This window comes from Pseudophryne corroboree, chromosome 2 (genome assembly GCF_028390025.1).
Source record: "Pseudophryne corroboree isolate aPseCor3 chromosome 2, aPseCor3.hap2, whole genome shotgun sequence".
In the NCBI taxonomy this organism is placed as follows: Eukaryota; Metazoa; Chordata; class Amphibia; order Anura; family Myobatrachidae; genus Pseudophryne; species Pseudophryne corroboree.
The window spans coordinates 836,509,619-836,534,266 of NC_086445.1; the positions used below are offsets into that span (position 1 = coordinate 836,509,619).

At 44.0% G+C, this 24,648-nt stretch overlaps 1 protein-coding gene across 2 annotated transcripts in view; it reads right to left on the minus strand.

Moving 5' to 3' along the window:
• RPS6KA3 (ribosomal protein S6 kinase A3) overlaps positions 1 to 24,648 on the minus strand; it is a 357,052-nt gene that overhangs the window by 12,394 nt on the left and 320,010 nt on the right. For both annotated transcript variants that reach the window (XM_063955757.1, XM_063955758.1), the window contains 7 exons: positions 17,697 to 17,819; positions 17,117 to 17,206; positions 14,631 to 14,789; positions 13,307 to 13,468; positions 3,809 to 3,885; positions 3,368 to 3,485; positions 2,287 to 2,427 (listed from right to left, as the gene is read on the minus strand). In XM_063955757.1, coding sequence (XP_063811827.1) covers positions 2,287 to 2,427; positions 3,368 to 3,485; positions 3,809 to 3,885; positions 13,307 to 13,468; positions 14,631 to 14,789; positions 17,117 to 17,206; positions 17,697 to 17,819 — 870 coding nt within the window. The remainder of the gene's footprint in view (positions 1 to 2,286; positions 2,428 to 3,367; positions 3,486 to 3,808; positions 3,886 to 13,306; positions 13,469 to 14,630; positions 14,790 to 17,116; positions 17,207 to 17,696; positions 17,820 to 24,648) is intronic.

Genomic DNA, 24,648 nt, shown 5'->3' on the forward strand with positions numbered 1-24,648 from the left:
CTAACAATAATACTGCACTGGACTAGCTCACACAGCTATATAACAATAGATATAACAGTACACAGTAAGAACTGGATGTATATCACAGGGTAATTGTACTAGGAAACCCTGACTAAGTGCACTCTTTCTTAACCAACACTGACTAAAAAAAGACAGGTAGAATACTTAAGTGTCTTGTAAAGTCACAGCACTGACAACCAGGCGGCTTTACATAGGAGGATTTGCCCAAGCATTCCCAGGAACAGTGAGCTGAGGGATAATGGCGCCGCAGACACTGCCAGGGAGTGAGGGAGAGACAGATATGCAGCTCCAGGGCGGGAACATTTGCGGGAAATGGCGCCCTGGGGCTGGGGGAGGGGCTTCAGGTCCAAGCTCAATCCCCCTGCTGCCAAAACCACCGGGTACTGCGGGCTCTAATAAAATGGTTTATAGAGAAAACCTGACCTGTCCCATGCCCTGGTGATCTAGTGGGATAGCCTGTATAGCCACAGAGTCCACCACCCGTACGCGCGGCCCGCCTCCCACTGACGCGCCGGAACGCGATAAAGACCGGGTTCCGCAAGCGGGACCCACTTACCACCTCCCGAAGCGCAGCCACGCGATCCCGGAAAGCCCCCGTCGTGTGTGCCTGACAAGAAGAAAGCCGGAGCCTCCTGCTGTAGTTACCCGGCAACCAGGGCTCCGGAGTGTACAGCGCCGCTGGGGAGAGCCGGAGCTGAAGCCGTGAATGTCCGCTGACATGTAACACTGCTGCTGCCCTTGAAGTTTTCACTTTTTTCCTCAGAAAAAAAGCTCTTCTTAGGGCTGCCTGGAGCAGCCCCTCTGTTAAGTGCCTGCTACTGCAGCACCAACTACAAAACTGAGATCCTGTGCAGGGAGGTGGGGTGATATAGGAGGCGGTGCTATGCATTCTGGGAGGAAGGTCAAAGCTTTGAGCCTGTTGGTGCCTCGGATCAAGATCCTACTCTACACCCATTGTCCATTCCTTGTGGAGCCCAGTGTACCCCGCAGCAGAAAAATCATTGTTGAATACATTCACCTGAGGAGTCGGAAAAGATATATGCCATGTATCTGGTTAAAGAACTCAGGTGTATTACTGCATCCACAAACAAATAATATATATTATAGTGGGAGTAAAGGTTCATACACATGGTGAGATATTGACTCTGCCCAATTTGGACTATTTGATTTCCTTTGAACTCCCCCAGAGCCCATAAGCACTGATATTATCTATACACACGGTGCGATTTTGACTATGACCGTTTTTGGCTAAACTTTGTACTAGATTGTACACAATATAGTCAAAATTGCATTGCCTGTACCTTCTATTTTTTCTTGCGATACCACATCGGTATCGCAAGCGGTGTACACATGGTGTGATTTGTACGAACTTTCCTTACGATTTTGAATATATAGTCAAAATCTAAAGGTTACCTTGCACTGTGTGTGCATGAACCTTATGAACGCATAATTGGGCTCTTTAATTCAACTGGACTTGTTTAGCCTGTGACTTTCATTTATATGGTTCATTCCTCCATAACTTTTTATACATGTTCATTATATTTAAATGCAATCATTTGCCTCTGAGATGTGTCAAATGACTATTGTAGTGATAACTAACAAATTACACTGATAGATATATATGTATATATCTTTTTTTTTTTATATACCGGTAAATACAGTCTTTCAGCCATAACATACTGTATTTTTCAGATAAGTGCAGTACCATGGCATATTGTTTCCAGCTCCTGAGATGCAGTGTCTGAGGTCGCCGTCTTTAAATGCCATTTTTGAATCTGTCTATGCTGTAGCAGCATAATGATTGATTTTTTAAATATCAACATGTGCAAAAGCCAACAGAAGACAGGAATAGAACATAAAAGGAGATGAAAGTTAGGACTATGCATATTATATACTATATGTGTTTTACAAAATAGATACACTTGAGTTGTTGTGGATTGGAGCAAAAACACACTTATCCTAATTGTGAACGAACAAAAATAAAAGCTCAAAATCTCCACAGTAGGTTGGAACAAGCAATAACAATTTCTAAATTTCCAGCAACTTCATATGATAAATGTATGCTGCATGATGAGTCCACATGAACATGATCTACATGGCTTTCCTGAGAAATTGATAGAATCATACTCGCAGGAGGTTAATTCCGCACTTTCTGAATAAGCCATTGTGTAAATAGCATATATACAGGTATACATGGATAAATGGCTAAATATAGCTTCCATTAAGCTCATTCTTTTTTTGGCACTACAGGAAAAGGGCTATTACCTTAACTAGATGAGGTGCATCCTGTCGGTTGAGCTGGAACTGAGGCAGCTGGTCACAGTGTACTATCCAGGGGTGCTTCAGTACCTGGGCAGCTGTTAATCTCTGATGTGGATCCACATGAAGCATTTTTGATACTAAATCCTGTTGAAAGTACAGAATAAGGTGTCAACTAAAAAAGAAATCTGAACCAAAAAAGAGGAGCAGGTAATAACTGACACAATATACTTAAAATAACAAAAATCACTTTTTCTCTTGTCATCAGCATCCTTTCCCATTTGAATATAAAACAAATGCGTATGTGTATAGATGTACCATGCCACTTTGGTGAACAGGTGTTACATACATTAAAGATAGCCCATAAACTGCCGCGGCCACTCCATATGCAACCGCAATGCAGCCCCCTATGAGGGCTGGTATGCAGGAATGCTTTGCAAATGGCATTAGTCTATAGTAGCCTATGGCTACCATATCCCTCTCTGTGGACTCCGGGTGACATGTGTGTTGGTTGACAGCCGCCCATGGACGTAGGAAGCAAATGTTATTGCGTAAGTCCAGGACGGGCTCTTAACAGAGCTCATCTACCAGCAAGAGCAGAATGGGAAACTTGTGTAAATATATTTATCAAATTTGCATTTTAAATGCATATTGTTGTAAATATGCCCCTAAAGGGGAGATATATCAACCCTTCTAGAGTGAAGTTGCACATATCAACCAATCATTTTATACAATGTATTTGATAAATGCTAGCTAACTTCTGATTGGTTGCCAGGGGCAGGTGCTCCACTTTTTAGAATGTTGGATACAACTCCCACATGATGTACTCCAGATTCAATTAGAAGCCTCAATTTTAGTAAATCACTGCTAACAAACAAACAATTGTATTTTATTTATAAAGTGATTACCTTAGGAACAAGAAAATTATTTTTTTGATGCCTCATGGGGGGGCAGAAATGCTACCTCTAACCGTCGTTAAACACATAAACGTGCTCTCAACTATGGAGACAATTACTGAGCGATACACCAGCCTGGAAGCACTGGCATGGGAAACGGAGATAGTATGATCTGTAAGAGAAGGCCAGACCTTAGCAATATCGGAGACTGAATTCCAGTAACCGCCACTTAGAGAGAACTTCCCACTGCCTATTCTTGCCAATATGTCTTCAGGAGTATCATCCGGTCCATTTGCAAAAGGTGTATATCTGCAATTTAATACAATACCCACTTATGAAGTGATATAAATATGATTGATGAACAAAATAACAAATCTGGAAATGACAAAAGCATAGTGAATGAAATACAAGCCACAAAGTAAATGAAATGTGATAGTGACTAGTAGATACCACTGGTTATGTACTAACAAGCATTTACAATGCATTCTGTGTTTAAAAAAATATGTAAGAGACATAATAAAACATTTCTATGGAGACAATTTTTTACATTATTTTTATGTCAAAGAAATAATACAAGAGTGTTTTTCTTTTTGAAATTCTATAAAGCATAGTAATGTATTACATACACTCACCCAGTTAGCATAGTATATAGGAGAACACCTAGGCTCCAGATGTCACACGCAGCATCATAACCTTGACGCTTTAATACCTGCATTTAAAATAAAAACAATATTGCTTTTCCCAGGTGTCCTCAAGAGTCTAAAATCTGACGCTTCATTTTGGATTCCATTTCTAAATAGAGTGCTTAATGTAATGGTTGTGCAAACAGCACAAATAAGCATGCACAGAATTTGTTTCATCAGAGATTTTCAATTATATATTTTAGGCTGCAAGCTAGGTGCCAAACATACATGTATACTGTTGTATGACAGGTTAACATTGAATTTGGTGCAAGGAAACCAGGATGGTAAAGGGTCTGGAACCAATTCATAAGATGACAAGATCAAACCATCTGAAGACTGAGATAATTTCACAGACCGAGGTGGAACTAGCAAGTGGTAAGACCAGGAGCAAAAATATGCTTTGCCCCCACCACACACTCACTAAAGGAATACAAGGCAGTTAGTATCAAGTTGTCATCAGTGCCTGTGTCTAATCCACAGCAACATTTTGCACACATGCCTCCTTGTGTGCCACTAATACCCCCAGTGTTTCCATGACATCAACTCTCCACAGCAATGTATTTCCCACGCTGCATTACATCCTCTCTGTACACGGCCCTACATCATTACACTACAACCCCCCTATACACTGTATAACATCACTACACTACATCCCCCCTATGCGTACAGCTACATCACTAAACTATAACACCCTTATACTGTGCATACAACCCTGTACGCCGCACTACTGAAGTGCACTACATTACTCACAGTAACATTAACACATCCCAGTGTCTCCCTCCGCATGAACTTACCATGAGATCCTCTTGTCTAACAGAGCTCCAGAGTAGAACAAGGGCGACATGGAAAAGGGGAAGAAGGGGGCGGGCCTAGTCCTCTGGCCAGGAGACAGCAGGGTAAAGGACAAGGGCCAGAACGAGGGGTTAAAGGGAGCAGGCCTGGTCCTCAAGTTGGGAGAGAGCAGGGTAGAGGGGAAAAGGGATCTGGCTGTGGGGATGAATAGGGTGGTCCTGGTCCCCGGACGGTAAGGAAGAAGTGAATAAGGGGTGGACCTCATACTGCAATAGCTGTCCCCGAAGGGGAGGGACCCCCTTCTCTCCTCCAACCAGACCAGCACTTCCTTGGTTACAGGTCCGCAGTGACTTGCTGGCCGGCGAACTATAATGACTCGCTTATACTCGTTATTAGTGCAGCTAATATTACCAGCCGCACCGCTGGTAGTTCCGCACCTGTTCACAGATACTGCTTATGGTAAGCAATCTTAATTTAACCACTGAGGGAAAGTGTCCCAAATGCAACAAAGCAAAATAACTCAAACTGATAGTGTGATAACAATAAAGCCTCATGGTGTAATCCACGAGTACATTTTTTTTTTAAACTTTAGAATATTTTTAGTCTTATAATTAGGAGTAGGAAAAATTATGCCGACCGTCATGCATTCAAAAACAAAGGTTTTCTTTACTCCTCTATTCTGCTCTAACAGAGAAACTTGAGCAACAGCAGCACACTTTCTGCATATCACTTCATATGAGTGGGTGGAGGGTGGAAAGATGGGTCAATGAAACAGAGGACGAATCCTGCATTCAGCTCTGGGTATATTTATAGAATATCAGAAGAGTTAAGAGAATGCTAATTTTGTTATCCAGTGTTAGGGCAATAAACTTTTTCTACAAGTTTAAAGTAGTCATGGGAAATTAAAGAAAAAATAAGATTTTACTAACCGGTAAATCTATTTCTCGTAGTCCGTAGAGGATGCTGGGACTCCGTAAGGACCATGGGGAATAGACGGGCTCCGCAGGAGATAGGGCACTTTAAGAAAGCTTTTGACTCTGGGTGTGCACTGGCTCCTCCCTCTATGCCCCTCCTCCAAACCTCAGTTAGGGAAACTGTGCCCAGAGGAGATGGACAGAACGAGGAAGGATTTTTGTAAATCTAAGGGCGAGATCCATACCAGCCACACCGTATAACTTGTGATAAACTACCCAGTTAACAGTATGAACAACAACAGAGCCACGGTTCAACCGATAAACTATAACATAACCCTTATGTAAGCAATAACTATATACAAGTCTTGCAGAAGAAGTCCGCACTTGGGACGGGTGCCCAGCATCCTCTACGGACTACGAGAAATAGATTTACCGGTAAGTAAAATCTTATTTTCTGTAACGTCCTTGAGGATGCTGGGACTCCGTAAGGACCATGGGGATTATACCAAAGCTCCCAAACGGGCGGGAGAGTGCGGATGACTCTGCAGCACCGATTGAGCAAACAGGAGGTCCTCCTCAGCCAGGATATCAAACTTATAGAACTTTGCAAAGGTGTTAGACCCCGACCAAGTAGCTGCTCGCACAACTGTAATGCCGAGACCCCTCGGGCAGCCGCCCAAGAAGAGCCCACTTTCCTAGTGGAATGGGCCTTAACCGATTTCGGTAACGGCAATCCTGCCGTAGAATGCGCCTGCTGAATCGTGTTACAGATCCAGCGAGCAATAGTCTGCTTTGAAGCAGGAGCGCCAACCTTGTTGGCCGAATACAGAACAAACGGAGCTTCAGTCTTCCTGATTCTAGCCGTTCTGGTCACATAAATATTCAAAGCCCTGACCACATCCAGGGACTCGGAATCCTCCAAATCCCGTGTAGCCACAGGCACGACAATGGGTTGGTTCATATGAAAAGATGAGACCACCTTTGGCAGAAATTGAGGACGAGTCCTCAACTCTGCCCTATCCACGTGAAAAACCAAGTATGGGCTTTTATGTGATAAAGCCGCCAATTTTGAAACATGCATTGCCGAAGCTAATGCCAACAACATGACCACTTTCCACGTGAGGTATTTCAACTCCACTGTTTTGAGTGGTTCAAACCAAGGTGACTTGAGGAAACGTAACACCACGTTAAGATCCCAAGGCGCCACCGGAGGCACAAAGGGAGGCTGAATATACAGCACCCCCTCCACAAAAGTCTGTACTTCAGGAAGAGAGGCTAATTCTCTTTGAAAGAAAATGGATAAGGCCGAAATTTGGACCTTTATGGACCCTAATTTTAGGCCCAAAGTCACTCCTGTTTGAAGGAAGTGAAGCAGACGGCCCAAATGGAACTCCTCCATAGGAGCAGCTCTGGCCTCACACCAAGAAACATATTTCCGCCATATACGGTGATAATGTTTTAACGTCACATCTTTCCTAGCCTTGATCAGGGTAGGAATGACTTCCTCCGGAATTCCTTTTTCCGCTAGGATCCGGCGTTCAACAGCCATGCCGTCAAACGCAGCCGCGGTAAGTCTTGGAACAGACAGGGCCCCTGCCGCAGCAGGTCCTGCCTTAGAGGAAGAGGCCACGGATCTTCTGTGAGCAACTCTTGCAGCTCCGGATACCAAGTCCTCCGTGGCCAATCTGGAACAATGAGGATTGTTCTGACCCTGCTCATTCTTATTATTCTCAACACTTTGGGTATGAGAGGAAGAGGAGGAAACACATAGACCGATCTGAACACCCAAGGTGTCACCAGAGCGTCTACCGCTACCGCCTGAGGGTCCCTTGACCTGGCGCAATACCGCTTTAGCTTTTTGTTGAGACGGGATGCCATCATGTCGATTTGAGGCAGTCCCCATCGATCCGTGATCTGTGCGAAGACTTCTTGATGAAGTCCCCACTCTCCCGGATGCAGGTCGTGCCTGCTGAGGAAGACCGCCTCCCAGTTGTCCACCCCCGGGATGAACACTGCTGATAGCGCACTTACATGGCCTTCCGCCCAGCGTAGAATCCTGGTCGCTTCTGCCATGGCCACTCTGCTCCTTGTTCCGCCTTGCTGGTTTATATGAGCCACTGCCGTGACGTTGTCCGACTGAATCAGAACCGGTTTTCTCTGAAGCAATTCCTCCGCTCGACACAGGGCGTTGTATATGGCCCTCAACTCCAGGACGTTGATGTGGAGACAAGTCTCTAGGTTTGACCAGAGACCTTGGAAATTTCTTCCCAGTGTTACTGCTCCCCAGCCTCGGAGGCTTGCGTCCGTGGTCACCAGGACCCAGTCCTGAATGCCGAACCTGCGACCCTCTAGCAGGTGAGCACTGTTCAGCCACCACAGGAGAGATACCCTGGTCCTGGGAGACAGGGTGATCCTTTGATGCATTCGTAAATGGGACCCGGACCACTTGTCCAAGAGGTCCCATTGAAAGGTCCTCGCATGGAACCTGCTGAAAGGGATGGCCTCGTATGAAGCCACAATCTTCCCCAGGACCCGCGTGCAATGATGCACTGAAACCTTTTTTGGTTTTAAGAGGTTCCTGACCATGGCTATGAGCTCCTGAACCTTTTCGATCGGAAGAAAAACCTTTTTCTGGTCTGTGTCTAGAATCAGGCCCAAAAAGGTCAGACGTGTTGTAGGGACTAGCTGGGACTTCGGTATATTGAGAATCCAGCCGTGTATCTGCAACGTCTTCATGGACAGAGACACACTGTCCAGCAACTTCTCCCGAGATCTCGCCTTTATGAGGAGATTGTCCAAGTATGGGATAATTGTGGCCCCCTGCCTGCGCAGGAGCACCATCATTTCTGCCATTACCTTGGTGAAAATCCTCGGGGCCGTGGAAAGCCCAAACGGCAACGTCTGAAATTGGTAGTGACAGTCCTGCACTGCAAATCTCAGGAATGCCTGATGAGGGGGGAATATCGGAACATGAAGGTATGCATCCTTTATGTCCAGGGACACCATCCAATCCCCCCCCTCCAGGCTGGCGATGACCGCCCTGAGTGATTCCATCTTGAACCTCTTCAAGTACAGGTTCAGAGATTTTAGGTTTAAAATGGGTCAGACCGAACCGTCCGGTTTCGGAACCACAAACAGGGTCGAGTAATATCCCTCTCCTTGCTGGAGATGAGGAACTGTGATAATCACCTGTTGAATATACAATTTTTGGATTGCCGCCAACACTAGCTCCCTCTCTAACGGGGAAGCCGGCAGAGCCGATTTGAAAAACTGGCGAGGAGGCAAGTCTTCGAATTCCAGCCTGTATCCCTGAGAAACAATCTCTAATGCCCAGGGATCCACCTGCGAGTGAACCCAGACGTGGCTGAAAAACCGAAGACGAGCCCCCACTAGATCTGCCTCCCCCCGGGAAGCCCCAGCGTCATGCGGTAGACTTTGCAGAGGCAGGGGAGGACTTTTGCTCTTGGGAACTAGCTGTGTGCAGCTTCTTTCCCCTACCTTTCCCTCTGGCAACAAAGGACGATCCCCCGTACCTTTTTGTTTTTATTGGAACGAAAGGACTGCATTTGATAATGAGGTGCCTTATTTGTGTGCTGCGGGGGGACATAAGGTAAGAAATTCGACTTACCAGCCGTAGCGACAAGGTCTGAGAGGCCGTCTCCAAACAACTCCTCCCCTTTGTAAGGCAAGGACTCCATATGCCGCTTTGAATCGGCATCTCCCGTCCACTGTCGGGGCCACAAGAGCCGCCTAGCAGAAATAGACATAGCATTTATTCTGGAGCTTAATAAACAAATGTCTCTCTGAGCATCTCTCATATACAAGGCAGCATCTCTGATATGCTCTATGGTCATTTGAATAGCATCCCTATCTAAGGTGTCAATCTCCGTAGATAAGGAATCTGCCCATGCCACAACCGCACTACAAACCCAGGCCGACGCCATAGCCGGTCTAGCAATAGTACCTGAATGAGTGTAAATGTGCTTCAAGGTAATTTCCTGCCTGCGGTCAGCAGGTTCCTTGAGGGAAGCCGTATCCTGAGAAGGCAGTGCCACCTTTTTGGACAAGCGTGTCAGCGCCTTGTCTACTTTAGGCGAAGATTCCCAACGTATCCTATCAGTTTGTGGAAAAGGATACGCCATAAGAATCCTTTTGGGAACTTGTGGTCTCCTATCCGGAGATTCCCAAGCCTTTTCGCACAATTCACTTAGTTCAAATGAGGATGGAAAGGTGACTTCAGGCTTTTTCCCTTTATACATGTGTACCCTCGTGTCAGGGACCGGGGGTTCTTCAGTAATATGCAAAACCTCTTTAATGGCAATAATCATGTACAGAATACCTATTGCCACCTACGGCTGTAATTTTGCATCTTCATAGGTGACACTAGAGTCAGTATCTGTGTCGGTATCTGTGTCATCGATCTGGGATATGGTGCGCTTCTGAGACTCCGAAGGGCCTGGCGCCACAGGGACAGGCATGGACTGGCTACCTTACTGATCCCTAGCTTCTGCCTTGTCTAACCTTTTATGCAATAGATTAACATTTGCATTCAAGACATTCAGCATATCCACCCATTCCGGTGTCGGCGTTGCCGACGGCGACATGACATTCAAGCACTCCCCCTCCACATTAAGCAAGCCTTCCTCGTCAAACATGTCGACACACGCGTACCGACACTTCATACACACCTGGAACCCCTTTCCTGAAGACAGTATCCCTGTCAAGGCCCTTTGGAGAGACAGAGAGAGAGTATGCCAGCACACACCCCAGCGCAATGATCCTGGAGACCAACACAAAATGTTTTTCCCCAGCAGCGCTGTATAATATGTTATCCGCCAATTATGTGCCCGCCCCCCTCTCTTTTAAACACCCCTTCACCGTGTGTAAGCAGGGGAGAGTCCGGGGAGCTTCCTCTCAGCGGTGCTGTGGAGAGAAAATGGCGCTGGTGAGTGCTGAGGGAGAAGCCCCGCCCCCTCGGCGGCGGGCTTCTGTCCCGCTCAAACTTACAAAAATATGGCGGGGGCTCTTTTATATACATGTACAGTGCCCACCTGTACATGTATATTGTCTTTTGCCATAAGAGGTGTTTATATTGCTGCCCAGGGCGCCCCCCCTTGCGCCCTGCACCCTTACAGTGACTGGAGTGTGTGAGGTGTATGGGAGCAATGACGCACAGCTGCAGTGCTGTGCGTTACCTCCGTGAAGCTGAAGGCTTCTGCCACCTGACGACTTCTGTCTTCTGTTCTTCTAGCTCTGTGAGAACGGCGGCGCGGCTCCGGGGGTGGACGCCCAGTAAGAACCTGCGTTCACCCCCTCCGGAGCTAAAAGGTGTCCAGTAGCCGAGGAAGCAGATCCTATCTTAGACAAGAAGGTCTGCTCCTCTCTCCTCAGTCCCTCGATGCAGGGAGCCTGTTGCCAGCAGTGCTCCCTGTGAAAAAGAAGAAAAAGTAGAGAAAAATCCAAACAAAAATGCTTTTAGGCAGAGAACTCAGGAGAGCTGTCTGCAGTGCACCTATCCTGCTCTGGTCACAGTGTAAAACTGAGGTCTGGAGGAGGGGCATAGAGAGAGGAGCCAGTGCACACCCAGAGTCAAAAGCTTTCTTAAAGTGCCCTATCTCCTGCGGAGCCCGTCTATTCCCCATGGTCCTTACGGAGTCCCAGCATCCTCAAGGACGTTAGAGAAATTATGTGAATATCAAAATGGCTGGGCTGCCAAAGCTTAGTTCCACAATTAAATATCTTTTCACTAAATGTGCTCCTTTTAATGAAGGTTTTTTTTTTTTAAATAAAAATTATCTGTATTGGACTTCAAAACTATGCAACATTCCTTGCGAGATTTGGGAGAGCAACTTTAGATAATGTTAACACAGGAACTAAAGGAGTTTGGAGCCTGATCGTTTAGAAGCATGATGGTGTCCACCTAAGGATTTAGCTGTATTGATGTCATACAAAAGTTGTGGTAATAAGTCTAGGGGCTTTTTTTTTTTTTTTTTTTAAATCAGCACCAAGTGTTGTACAGGCATTTGTACAACATTTAAGCTGGGTACACATTGAAGCGACGGGCATTCGTTCAGACATTGGATCAATTGCCCATCATTGGGGATTGCCAGTAAACACTTGCACGATGTTAATGAAGAATAGAATGATCATGTCAGCATAAGCAAGGACACTAGCGACGGACGCTAGGTTTGATGTGCAGCACATCAAACCTAGTGTCCGTGGGAGTGCTCAATCCTGTGTACACACAGAGTGATGTAAACGATATGTCGTTCCAAAACGGTAGGGTTGAGTCTCCCTTATCCAAAATGCTTGGGACCAGAGTAATTTTGGATATCGGATTTTTCCGTATTTTGGAATAATTGCATACCATAATGAGATATTATGGTGATGGGACCTAAACCTAAGCACAGAATGCATTTATGTTACATATACACCTTATACACACAGCCTGAAGGTAATTTTAGCCAATATTTTTTTATAACTTTGTGCATTAAACAAAGTGTGTCTACATTCACACAATTCATTTATGTTTCATTTACACCTTATACACACAGCCTGAAGGTCATTTAATACAATATTTTTAATAACTTTGAGTATTAAACAAATTTTGTGTACATTGAGCTATCAAAAACAAAGGTTTCACTATCTCAGTCTCGCTCACAAAAGTCTGTATTTCGGAATATTCCGTATTTCGGAATATTTGGATATGGGATACTCAACCTGTATTATGGAACGACATCGCTCCAGTGTGTACCCAACTTCACTCCTCTAGATGTGCCACAGTAGTAACGTAAACATTGCTGATTGTGCACTGCGGAGTCCGTTACATTTTTACCTATCCCCACTCTGAGGGTCTTACTACTACTGCATATTGTGAAATAAAATTTTCCCAAAGTTAGTTTGATATATATGCAAAGTATCAAAATTGGAGATGGTCAGGTGGGGTGCACTGGTCCAACTGACATGGAATAACCCAAATTGCTTAGGATGACACTGGACAAGTAATCGTCATGATAAAGAAGAGGTTGTCACATCAGGGTTGGGGGCCCCGTAACCTGGCCCAGCAGAGCCATGTCACAGCTATTGGGGCTCCTTCTAGCTGCCTGAGACATTCCTGAGCTTCATGCTTGCCAAACAGCTGGATGGTTGGCATGCATCCTGGAGTCCCAAAGTCATCTTTTGCGTTGTTGGGAGTATGGGTGCAGCACCTTGGCCGATGTCCACTATCTACCAACCAGGGTCTACTGCGTGCACACATGATCTGCACAGCCTACCTTGGACAAGGATGCCCTATCTAAACCAGCCCTGGCAGTGATCTCATTGCGAACATACATTCATTCAATGGCCATTAAGTCAAAGCAGAAATACATTAATTTCCCTAAACAACTACCTCTGCAATCACACTCAACTAAACAGAAAAATGCCTTGTGAACAAGCACTTGCATAGCGGACATTACAGAATTATTGCACAAGCACTCTGTCTTCCTGTTTCAATCTAGAGGGAAGCAGGCAGGAAGGTGGACTCTACTGATGCAGTGCTGCAGTATTCGAACACACTAAGCAATGCAGTAAGCTACAGTATGTGAAGGGTCACATGCAACAATGAATAGCCACGATGGTCACTTGCTTAGAAGGGGAAACGGTGTTTTGACAGTGACAGTGTTGGAAAATATATATTAAACAGAACCCACTTTTCAGTTTATCATAAAGATAAAAGAACAAAGCTTCAATAGGAAATTACCTCAGGAGCAACAAAATTAGCAGTGTAACAAGGAGTCATAAGTAAGCCATTTTCTGCCCTGAGTTGCTTAGCAAATCCAAAATCGCAGATACGAATAGACTCAGGATTTCCAGACTCATCCACATAAAGAATATTGCTGGGCTTCAAATCCCTGTGGACCACCTGAAAAAAAAAATATAGGACAGTGTGTCACATGCATCTTTACATTCCAAATGACAAAAAATAAAATGTTAATTTATTAAGATTTAATATTTTTGTAGTCTTATGATACTTCCATGGTGCACGCTGCAGTCACAATGTTGAGAGTGCCTTAAAGTGAAGCTCTTCGTAAAAAACTACAATAGCATGCAGTATGTCAGGGATGTAGAGAACATCAGTATTCTATCACACAGAAAACTTTATGTCTAGAAAACACTTCAATAGCCAACAAATTTTGGCAGGATGCACATGAAGAGTTACAACGTAAAACGGTTTATTCAGCAGCGTAACCCTGCCACCAATAAGTTCTGAGGTTTCATTCTTTACTTATAGTATAATATTTATTTTTAAATGAGTGGATATTATTGTTTTGTTGAAACTACATTGCAGTTTGCTGGCTACTGTCTAATAATGCAATAGAAAGGGTAACTAGCAGTGATGGCCGCAAAGTGCCAGCATTCAGACAGTACGCCGCCGACACCTCATATGGCAGATTCTTTTATTGTACTTCATAGAGAAATGCAGGAAAATCTGCGATATTGCTGTACCTTAAATCTCAGGTAGGAGCACATTGTGGCCACTCATCCCCGGGAATTTACTACATTACCAAAAGCCATGTTACAATGGTTTGTTCAACATATCACATGTAAGAGTTCTAGCCCTTACAACAAACATGTTCTGCATTTCCATCCGGGCCTATAATGGAGGATCAATGCTTAAATTAACAACTCAACTGAATATTTTACCCTACAAAACTGTAGTAGTTTTTTTCCCCAATTTTTATTTAATATAGTTTCAAAAGTATTTTTTTTTATTATTTAAATATTTTATTATGCACATTTGTAGAACAGATCTCCCCGTCAAAAACTGGGGAACACAGTAGGTGGCGTGGTTGCCTGTGATCTGACCATGCCAGTTACGTGGTTAATAGAGCACATGGTAATTTAAATGCTGATACTACTCTGAATGCTTTATTCTAATTACATTAAGTAGTGGGGTGTTTTAACAAAATAAGATTATTTGTAATGAGGAGCCATATACGAGTACTGTCTAATATTCTGCTTCAAGCTGTGTTTACTGGGCTGGAGTATCATTTTAGGATGAATTCACTGACTTTATCTCTCACCCATTGTGAATGGAGGTATTCAACGGTTTTGGTAATCGTGTGCAGCACAGCGCTCGCCTCCCGTTCTGAGAAGAACTTCTGTCTTAAAATTTTGTCTAGAAGTTCTCCTCCTTTCATTAGTTCTGTTACTAGATATACATACTTTCCATCATCATATACCTGCAGTACAGAAAAACACACATGTGGTAAATAAACAACCTTTGCTTATATGCTGATGTGGATAAAGATAAAACCTCATATTATGATTCATTCACTAATACCAAGGTACACCCAAAAAGATCCATATATCACTTCTTTTTACAAAGGATAAAAAAGGTTTTATTCTAAAGCACACTTTACATCACACATGCATCCTGGACATTGTGAGGCAGATGTGGCTTAAAGTCACTGTCACCCCTCGGCAGGGCGAGCTCATTGACAGCTTGTCCAGCCCACTTCTAATCACGATATTGTATCACCCAATGGGCTTCATCATAAAATGACTTCCTCAGTGGTGTTTAATTTCTAGTGTTAACTTCCGATGGGTTCTTAGTTATTCTGTTAGAAATGTCAATATCATGTCCTTTTAAATTACTTAGTAACAACTTGCTGACCGCTCCCACCGCTGAATGCCTATCAGGTCTGTATTTTCTTAATACCCTCAGCTGGATAATGGGAAGACCTGTGAGCTGTGCAGTGAGCTGGTGTGATAGAAGCAGTCAGCAAGTTGTTATAAAGTATTTTAAAAGGACGTGATATTGACATTTTCATGTTTGTCCAACACATTTAGAGACTTTTTTTTTTTAAATAAATAAACTTTTAAAAAGAACATTTTCCTTTGTGTTGGTGACCTTGCAGAGATTTGTAGAGCAACACATACAATAAAAATGGGATGCAGGTGCACTATGCAAACATTACTACTCAAAATTTAAATATATAGTACAATTAAATATCATTTAGGAGGTTGTTAGCATAAATTTGGCCAGAGAAATGGTCCTGCCCACTAATGTCAAGGTCACCTCTTCGCCGGGCAAGTCCCCAACATTCTAGGGGCAGGGATGCGCAGGGCACCCCCAAACCAACACAGCCTCCCCAAAAGGCATCACACAAATGTAAAGGCCCATACACACTAGGCGATATCACACGTGATATTGTTAATTTTCAGCCTTCTGAACGACAGTGTGTGATATCGCACAGTGTGTATTCTGCAGACAGTTAATTTGCGCGGTCCCGGGCAATGTTATCGTCCACCTCTGTCGGCTGTGCATGCAGCTCATGCATGGTCCGACCGCGGCATGACGTCACTGTATGATATCGATTGCGATATCATACAGTGTGTATGCACACTGTTGGCGGCCCAGGAGGGGACGAGAAAACACTATGCAATATCGCTCATGGAGCGTATCGCATAGTGTGTACGGACTTTTACACTCAACTGCTATCTTTCATTTGTATGATTTTGTGTTTTGTGGCTGTGCTAGTTTGTGGGTGCCCTGCGCCCCAGACATAAACCCCTAGAACAGGGCTGGGGAACCTTCGGCCCTCCAGCTGTTGAACTACACATACCAGCATGCCTTGCTACAGTTTTGCTATTTAGCCATGCTAGAACTGGTGCAGGGCATGCTGGGATGTGTAGTTCAACAACAGCTGGTGGGCTGAAGGTTCCCCATCCCTGCCCTAGAATATTAGGGACTTGCCCGACAAAGAGGTTACCTTGACGTTGGTGGGCAAGCCCATATCCTTGGCCAAATTTATGTTAACACCTCTTATATGATATCGAGTTGTAATATATATTTCAATTTTGAGTAGTTATGTTTGCATAGTGTGACTGGATCCCTTTATTTCTATGTGTAGAACTACAAATCTCAGCAAGGTAGCAACTTCCATTATAAGCAGTTATGGGCCCTACACACTCGCCGATGTGTGCGGCCGATATGAACAATCTCATTCAGTAATGAACGATAAATTGTTCATATCGCTCAGTGTGTATGCACCAATGTGGAATGATGCGTGTCTCCAAGATCGTTCATCGTTGGTGCCCCCCCCCCCACCCGTATCGGCACCTCGGCGGCAGATCGTCTAATGTGTAGGGGCCTTAAGGGTATCCAGTCTGGAGCCCCTCCCCCTATATGTTTGTGTCCTTTTAAAGCAGACCTGGCCATCCTGTGGCTCTCCACCTGTTGCAAAACTACACATCCCAGCATGCCTTGACATAGTTTTTGCATTCCCTAATAGCAAAATTGTGACAGGGAATGCTGGGACTTGTAGTTTCTCAACAGCTAGAGAGCCAGAGGTTGGCCAGGCCTGTTTTAAAGGATATGTCACATGGATGATGCTGAATGCCACGTTTTCCCACCCACAAAAATTGGGTGTTTTAAATGTGAAATACAATGTTTGGGATCACTATTTGATAAATACCCTTAGTATTAACAATATTTGGTTATGTAAAGCATAACAATATTTTTCAGATTAAAAGAATATTGTTAAACAATGTATATTTTGCTTACATCTTTTAATGTGATAATGTTTGGATGTTGTCCATAGCGTAGCAGAATCTCAATTTCTTCTGTAGGATCTCGCTTACTCTTGTCGATTATCTTAAACAAAAATAGACAAAATGAAAAAATAAAAACAAAATCAACAGGGGCTGAAACAAACTTCAGGGGCTAAAACAAACTTTTGCTAACAGATAATCATAAATATTCATTTTTAAATGTTAGTAAATTTGTGTTGTAGCCCCTGGAAATGCAACATTGTTTTATATCGATTCCAGCTATTTGAAATTGCTGGGTACGGGTAAGTAATCGTGGGTTGGGGATAGGTGGGCCTTGCATATGCATGGTCTATATTACTATAAATAAAGTGATCCGTAAGTTCTTACTTTTCCAGTACATTACATGTAACACTTACTACACAGAAGCATATTTGGGAGTTATAAATACTAATTGATTATTTTTAATAGTGTAAGATGAAACCGCACTAGTGAGTGTCCATACAGTCGGAATAAACTCCAAATATTTCAAATAAAACCAAATCCATTAGTTTATATAACAAAACAATACTTTATAATATCATCTGACTCCCTACCTTTACTGCATATTCCATATTAGTTGCCTTGTGAATACACCTTTTACAAATAGAGTAGGAGCCGACCCCAATATCTTCTTTCAAGTCATAACCATCAGTGAATTGGATGCTATTTCTGTGAAGCTAGAATATGAAAATAAAATATTAATAATTAATCATTCAATATATTCTTTCAACTTACAGCAACTTTTTGAAATTTATATATTAACAGTTACTTATAAAGCACAGCATATTCCATGGTGCTTTATAGGGAACACACAGTAATAAGAGAGGGACCTGCTTGCAAGAGCTTACCTAAAGGGACATAGCCACTGATACACAAGGATGGGTGCTACCTATTGTATAATTATCCAGCCAGATTGCAGAGGTTCTTGGTGAGCTTGATACTAGAGTCACTCAGAAATGTTGGGCAAGTGTCAGCGGGACGTGAAAGTAAAGAAAGAGAACATTATGCAAAGTTGTGTGGACTGTACAGAGGGGATTAATTTGATAGGATAGTTTATAGATGTTATGTTGGTGGTTCTGCTAGTTCATAAGCTTACCTGAAGAGGTAAGTTTTCAGGGAATGCTTAAATATTTGGAGACTAGAGGATAGTCTTCTTGTGCGTTGGAGTAGTCTTATTGTGCGTGGAAGGGCATTCCACAGAATGGTTAATAGCCTTATGTGAAAGTAAAATATTTTTTTTAGGAATTCTGTAGAATACAGGTAACCAGTGGAGGCACTGACAGTGTGGAGCAGCAGACGATAAACTTTTAGCAAGGAAGATCAGCCTCACAGTTGCCTTCAAAATGGACCACAGTAGTGACAGACTGTTTCAGGAAGACCACTAAGGACACTACTGCAACAATCAATAGCAGTGTCTTGTGTAAGATATAGGTCCATATTCTGGATATGCTTTTATATGTATGTAAAAGAATTAGAAAACAGATTGCATGTGAGGAACAGAGGGCAGTTCAGACTCAAGGATGATACCTAGGCAGTGAGACTGAGGGGTACTGTAGGGTTGTGTGTTTAGTAATCAACAGTGACAACGATATCAGGTTAACAACTATTGGCCGGTGGAATTATTATTAATTCTGTTTTGGAAAGATTGCGTTTAAGGTGGCGATAAGGTGGGGGGTGATATCAAAGATGAAATGGCAGAATGACATTTAAGGGTCTACTTACTAAGCCTTGGATGGAGATAAAGAGCCAGTCAATTGGCTCCTAACTCATTTTTCAAATACAGCCTGTGGCATAGCAGTTAGGAGCTGATTGGCTGGCTCTTTATCTCCAGCGACTTTATCGCCATCCAAGGCTTAGTAACGCGGACAAAAACAGATGCTGACAAAACTGGAGAGGATAGGTAGATCTGATTAACATCCATATAGAAATCATACTGAAATCCAAAAGAGTGGATACATTTGGCAAGAGATGTGGTATAGATTTAGAAAAGCAGAGAACCTAGAACTGAGCCTATCGGTACTCCAACTAATACAGAGGAAGTGAACATGTTTCAGATTAGGACTTGCAGTAAATAGTTTTGGGATTACAGCAGCATTACATACTATGCCATCATACTCTGCCACTGGTATAAACAAATTGCAGTTATAAACTAGAGATGTGCGGGCCCAGTTTTCTGAAAACTGAGCCCACCTGAACTTCAGGGTTCTGAGTGAATAAGAGTCCTGACTCGAATCTCCCGGCAATGTTTGACCCTGAAACGAAGTACAACATTAACTTCCCGGTGTGGGATCTTTGGATTCGATATAAGTCCCTCCCATGGTGATCAGGCACTTTCATAAACACCCCCTCCACAAAAAGAAATGATCAGGAACACTGGAGAGGGTGTGGGGACTGGACGGAGCGTCTTAGAGGCACTTTCAAAAAACAAGATAAGTGGTGCTTTAAAAAAAAAAAAAAAAAGATAAGGAGCACTGTTGTCTAGGCAGTGGTACTGGGAGCAATGGCACTATGGACTTCCTGCAGCAGGAGGGGGTGTTGGACACTGGGGACTGGGCTGCAGCACTTATTCCACTACCTGTAGGGCAGGACCTTCAAGCACAGTTAAAAAAATTAGGTGCCAGTTAGTCTATAAGCACGGAGTCACAGCAGTGTGTAAAATAAAAAATAAAACAAATAAAAAAAGTGTGTACACAAGGCCAGGCAGTGACACTGTGTTACAATAATGCTCAGGGGGTGTCCTGCCACCACGTTAATACTACAGATGGAGCTACGCTAATCGTGGCTCCGTCTGTGCCTGGGCCCACGCGCCCCATTCACTTTAATGGGGGCATCTCTGTGCACTCCCATAGCGGGCCCAGTCCCACCTAGAGTGCACGCCTGCGATGGAGCCGCACTAGATGAGTGCGGCTCCATCTGTATAAGCGATGTGAGTCGCAGTGTGAAGTTGTTGTCATTTCTTAAAAAAAACAATAAAAACTTTGTTAGATTTAAATAAAAAAACAATACAAAAACAACCTGTTTTCAGAGTCAGGCAGTGATACAGTGTTACAATAATGCTCTGTAGGTGCTGTGTCACCACATTATTAATATAAGAGCAGTGAGTCCATATGGATCACGATCAGTAGATGGAAGAACAGGAGCAGCAATAAAGTACTAGTGCGGAGGCTGCTGCAAGTCATGATAGTAGAACAACATCTATTAAACGTGGTCCAGGGGTAAAAGCACCTGAAATCTAAATATTTCACAATGTTAAAAAAAAAAAATAGAGGTGTCACCTTTAGAGAAATCAGTGGGTTAACAAACAAAAGCAAAACAAAAAAACACTAAAGCTGAGGAACAAACTGTGCTCACAAATCCCTGAGGAGAGTTTAGGAGTGTCCACGTTATGTGTGAATCTAACATTTCTAACACTGTACTCGTAGAGAAGTCTCCTTATACCATTTCTGCACCTTCTGCAAATCTGGGGATGAGCAGTATAAGTAAAGATGGTGATGATGACATAATAGAATTTGAGGATAGTAGTGTGGAAATGCAACAGGATGAGGGGGATATTTATGTACTATCTAACGCTAATGAGAATATTGATGAGGATGTTGGTGATGTTGTTTGTTTAAGTCAGCCATCAGTGGCAGCAGTTTTTGCCCGTGATCAAAAGAAAGCCATTGTGAGAAGACCAAGAAAGCCAATTCTTGGGTGTCAGATTTTTACCAAAATCCTGATACATTAATCATCTAGGCACCTCCTTCATGTTACGTTATTTGCAGTGAGTTCATTCATTTAATTTAAAAAAAATTATCATTCTTAAACAAATAACAAGAAGACCAGTATCAGCAGTTTGGACCAGCCCATGTAATCTCCATCTCCAACACCCTCATCATCCTCAATAGTCATAAGTAGTCCTTCCAAAATACTGGTTTGTGGGTGCCCAAACAAACCAAGCACTTCAGCTACAAAAGTGGCAGTCCCGGTTGCTGAAGTGCTTGGTTTGTTAAACTGTGCATGTCCTATATACAACATAATGGTGAGTGGGAGGGCCCAAGGACAAGTCCACCTTGCACCACTTTTCATAATGGGCTGAACCTGAGGGAGAGAAGCCAATTGTTTCTGGAAGAAAATGGATAAGGACGAAATCTGGACTTTTATGGAGCCCAAACGTAGGCCCACATCCACACCTGACTGCAGAAAAAGGAGAAAACGTCCCAGTTGAAATTCTACGACAGGAAATTTCCTGTTCTCACACCAAGAGACGTATTTTTCCCAAATACGGTGGTAATGTTTAGACGTTACCCCCTTTCTGGCTTGGATCAGGGTTGGAAAAACCCTATCTGGGACCCCTTTCAGGGCTAGAATATGATGCTCAACCTCCATGCTGTCAAACGTAGCCATGGTAGGTCTTGATAGACGAACGGCCCCTGTTGGAGAAGGTCCTCACGAAGAGGTCACGGGTCCTCTAGGAACATCTACAGTAGATCCGCATGCCAGGCCCTTCTAGGCCAATCTGGAGCAATGAGAATTGCTTGAACCTTTTCCATTTTTATTCTTTTGAGAATCTTTGGGATCAATGTGACTGGTGGAAACATGTACACCATCTGGTAGACCCATGGAGTCACCAGAGCATCCACCGCCACTGCTTGTGGGTCCTTCGACCTGGAATAATACCGCCTGAGCTTCTTGTTCAGACAAGAGGCCATCATGTCGATTTGTGGAATTCCCCACCAACATGTCACGCACCCGAACACCTCCGGGTGAAGGCCTTACTCTCCTGGGTGGAGGTTGTGTCTGCTGAGGAAGGCTGCTTCCCAGTTGTCTACTCCCGGAATGAAGATCGCGGACAACGCCACAGCGTGTCTTTCTGCCCAGAGGAGTATCCTTATTACCTCTGACATTGCTGCTCTGCTCTTCGTTCTGCCTTGTCAGTTTATGTACGTTACTGCTGTCACATTGTCTGACTGAACTTGAATGGCTTGATCTTGAAGAAGATGCGATGCCTGTAGAAGGGCGTTGTATATTGCCCTTAGTTCCAGAATGTTGATTGGAAGAATGGCTTCCTGACTTGAACATTTTCCTTGGAACTGTTCCCTTTGGGTGGCTGCTCCCCAAACTCTGAGGCTTTTGTCTGTGGTTAGCAGAGTCCAATTTTGAATCCCGAACCTTCGGCCCTCGGTCAGGTGAGAAGTCGGAAGCCACCACAGAAGAGAAATCCTGGCTTTTGGGGACAGACGAACCCTCTGGTGCATGTGTAGATGCGATCCGGACCACTTGTCCAACAGATCCAGTTGGAAGGGCCTTGCATAGAACCTTCCGTACTGTAGCGCCTTGTAGGCGGCTACCATCTTCCCCAGAAGGCAAATGCATAGATGCACCGATATCCGGGTTGGTTTCAGAACATCCCGCACCAGTGACTGGATCACTAATGCCTTTTCCAATGGAAGGAACACCTTCTGTGCCTCCATATCCAGTATCATACCCAGGAACAGAAGCCAACGTGTTGGTTCCAGATGAGCTTTTGGTAGGTTCAGAATCCACCCGTGATCCTGGAGCAGTCGGGTTGAGAGGGCAATGTTGTCTAACAACCTCTCCCTGGATGGTGCTTTTATCAGCAGATCGTCCAGGTATGGTATTATGTTCACTCCCTGTTTGCGGAGGAGAAACATCATCTCTGCCATTACCTTGGTGAACACCCTCGGTGCCGTAGAGGCCAAATGGCAGGGCCTGGAACTGGTAGTGACAGTCCTGTAAGGCAAACCTTAGCTAAGCTTGATGAGGGGGCCAAATCGGAATATGAAGGTACGCATCCTTGATATCCAGAGACACCAAGAATTCCCCTTACTCTAGACCGGAGATAACCGCTCTCAGAGACTCCATCTTGAACGTGAACACCTGTAAGTACGGGTTCACAGACTTGAGATTTAAAATGGGCCTTACCAAACCGTTCGGTCTCGGTACTACAAACAGGTTGGAATAATAACCCTGGTTTTGCAGCTGAAGCGGAACTGGAACAATGACCCGAGTCTGTACCAGTTTTAGAATTGCTTCCTGTAAAGTCACACTTGCTTCTTGAGAAGCTGGTAAGCCTGATTTGAAGAATCTGTGAGGTGGGAGTTCCTGAAACTCCAGTCTTTAGCCCTGGGTTATAAGATCTTTAACCCAGGGAACCTGGCATGACGTTTACCATGTATGACTGAAGAATCTTAAACGGGCTCCCACCTGCCTGTCTTCCAGGCAGTGCAGTCCACCGTCATGCTGAAGGCTTAGAGGAAGCAGAACTGGGGTTCTGTTCCTGTGAACTTGCAGTTGCTGGTTTTCTGGGTTTACCTCTATTGCCTTTGAAGACCGTAGAAGAACCTTTGGTTTTGTTTTTAAACATCGCTGTCCGAAAGGACTGCAGAGTTGGAGCAGTGTAGGATTTTCTAGCCGGGGGAGCTGCGGAAGGAAGTTATGTAGACTTACCCGCTGTAGCCTTGGATATCCATGTATCCAGTTCATCTCCAAAGAGAGATTCACCTGTGAAAGGTAGGCTTTCCACGCCTTTCCTGGAATCCGCGCCCGCAGTCCACTGGGGTAGCCACAAGCCCCTGCGTGCCGACACTGCCATGGGCAGTGGTGTTTGCATTGAGTAAACCAATTTCCTTTATGGCCTCCACCATAAAGTTAGCAGAATCCTGTATATGCTGTAGGAGTAAAATTATCTCCCCCCTGGATAAGGAATATAACCCGTCAATTAAATTACCTGGCCCTAGAGATCCATGCACAAGCTATAGTGGGTCTCTGGGCCACCCCCACATCTGTATACAGAGATTGGAAAGTGGTCTCAATTTTGCAGTATGAAGCATCACTCAAGGAAGCTGCCGCAGGAACAGGTAAAACTATCTTACGTGACAGACTAGAAACCGATGCATCAACTATCAGTGGGTATTCCCCTTTTTTCCTACCATCCTGAGGAAACGGAAAGGATGTGAGTAACCGTTTTGGGACATTAAACTTCTTGTCAGGATTTATCCAAGTTGCTTCAAATAGGGAATTTAATTCCTAAGATGCAGGGAAAGTAGCTGAGGATTTCTTTTTCACATTAAAAGATTCCTCCTTGTCCTCTGACACCTTATCAGGAATGTGGAGGACATCTCTAATAGCTTCTATCAGGGCCTGTATACCCTGTGACAAAGCTGCATCCCCCCCTTCCCGAGTCCACCTCACCTTCCTCTGCGTCTGATTTATCATCATCATTGGTATCAACCTGCATTATTTGGGCCAGGGTACGCTTCTGTGGACAAATGGCAGGGGTCTGAGGCGATGGAAATACCACTGAATCTCTATTCACCAGGTCATCAACAGATTGCCTTAAGTATTGCGTCTCCTTCTCATTTTGGGATAATTTATTCAAAATATTTGAAATCATCCCTTTTAATGAATCTAACCATACTGGTTCAGATCTACTAGCTTGAGAATGCGTACTATCCTGAGTACATTGCAGTGATCCCTCAGATTGAGAAAAACACTCTGCTGTGC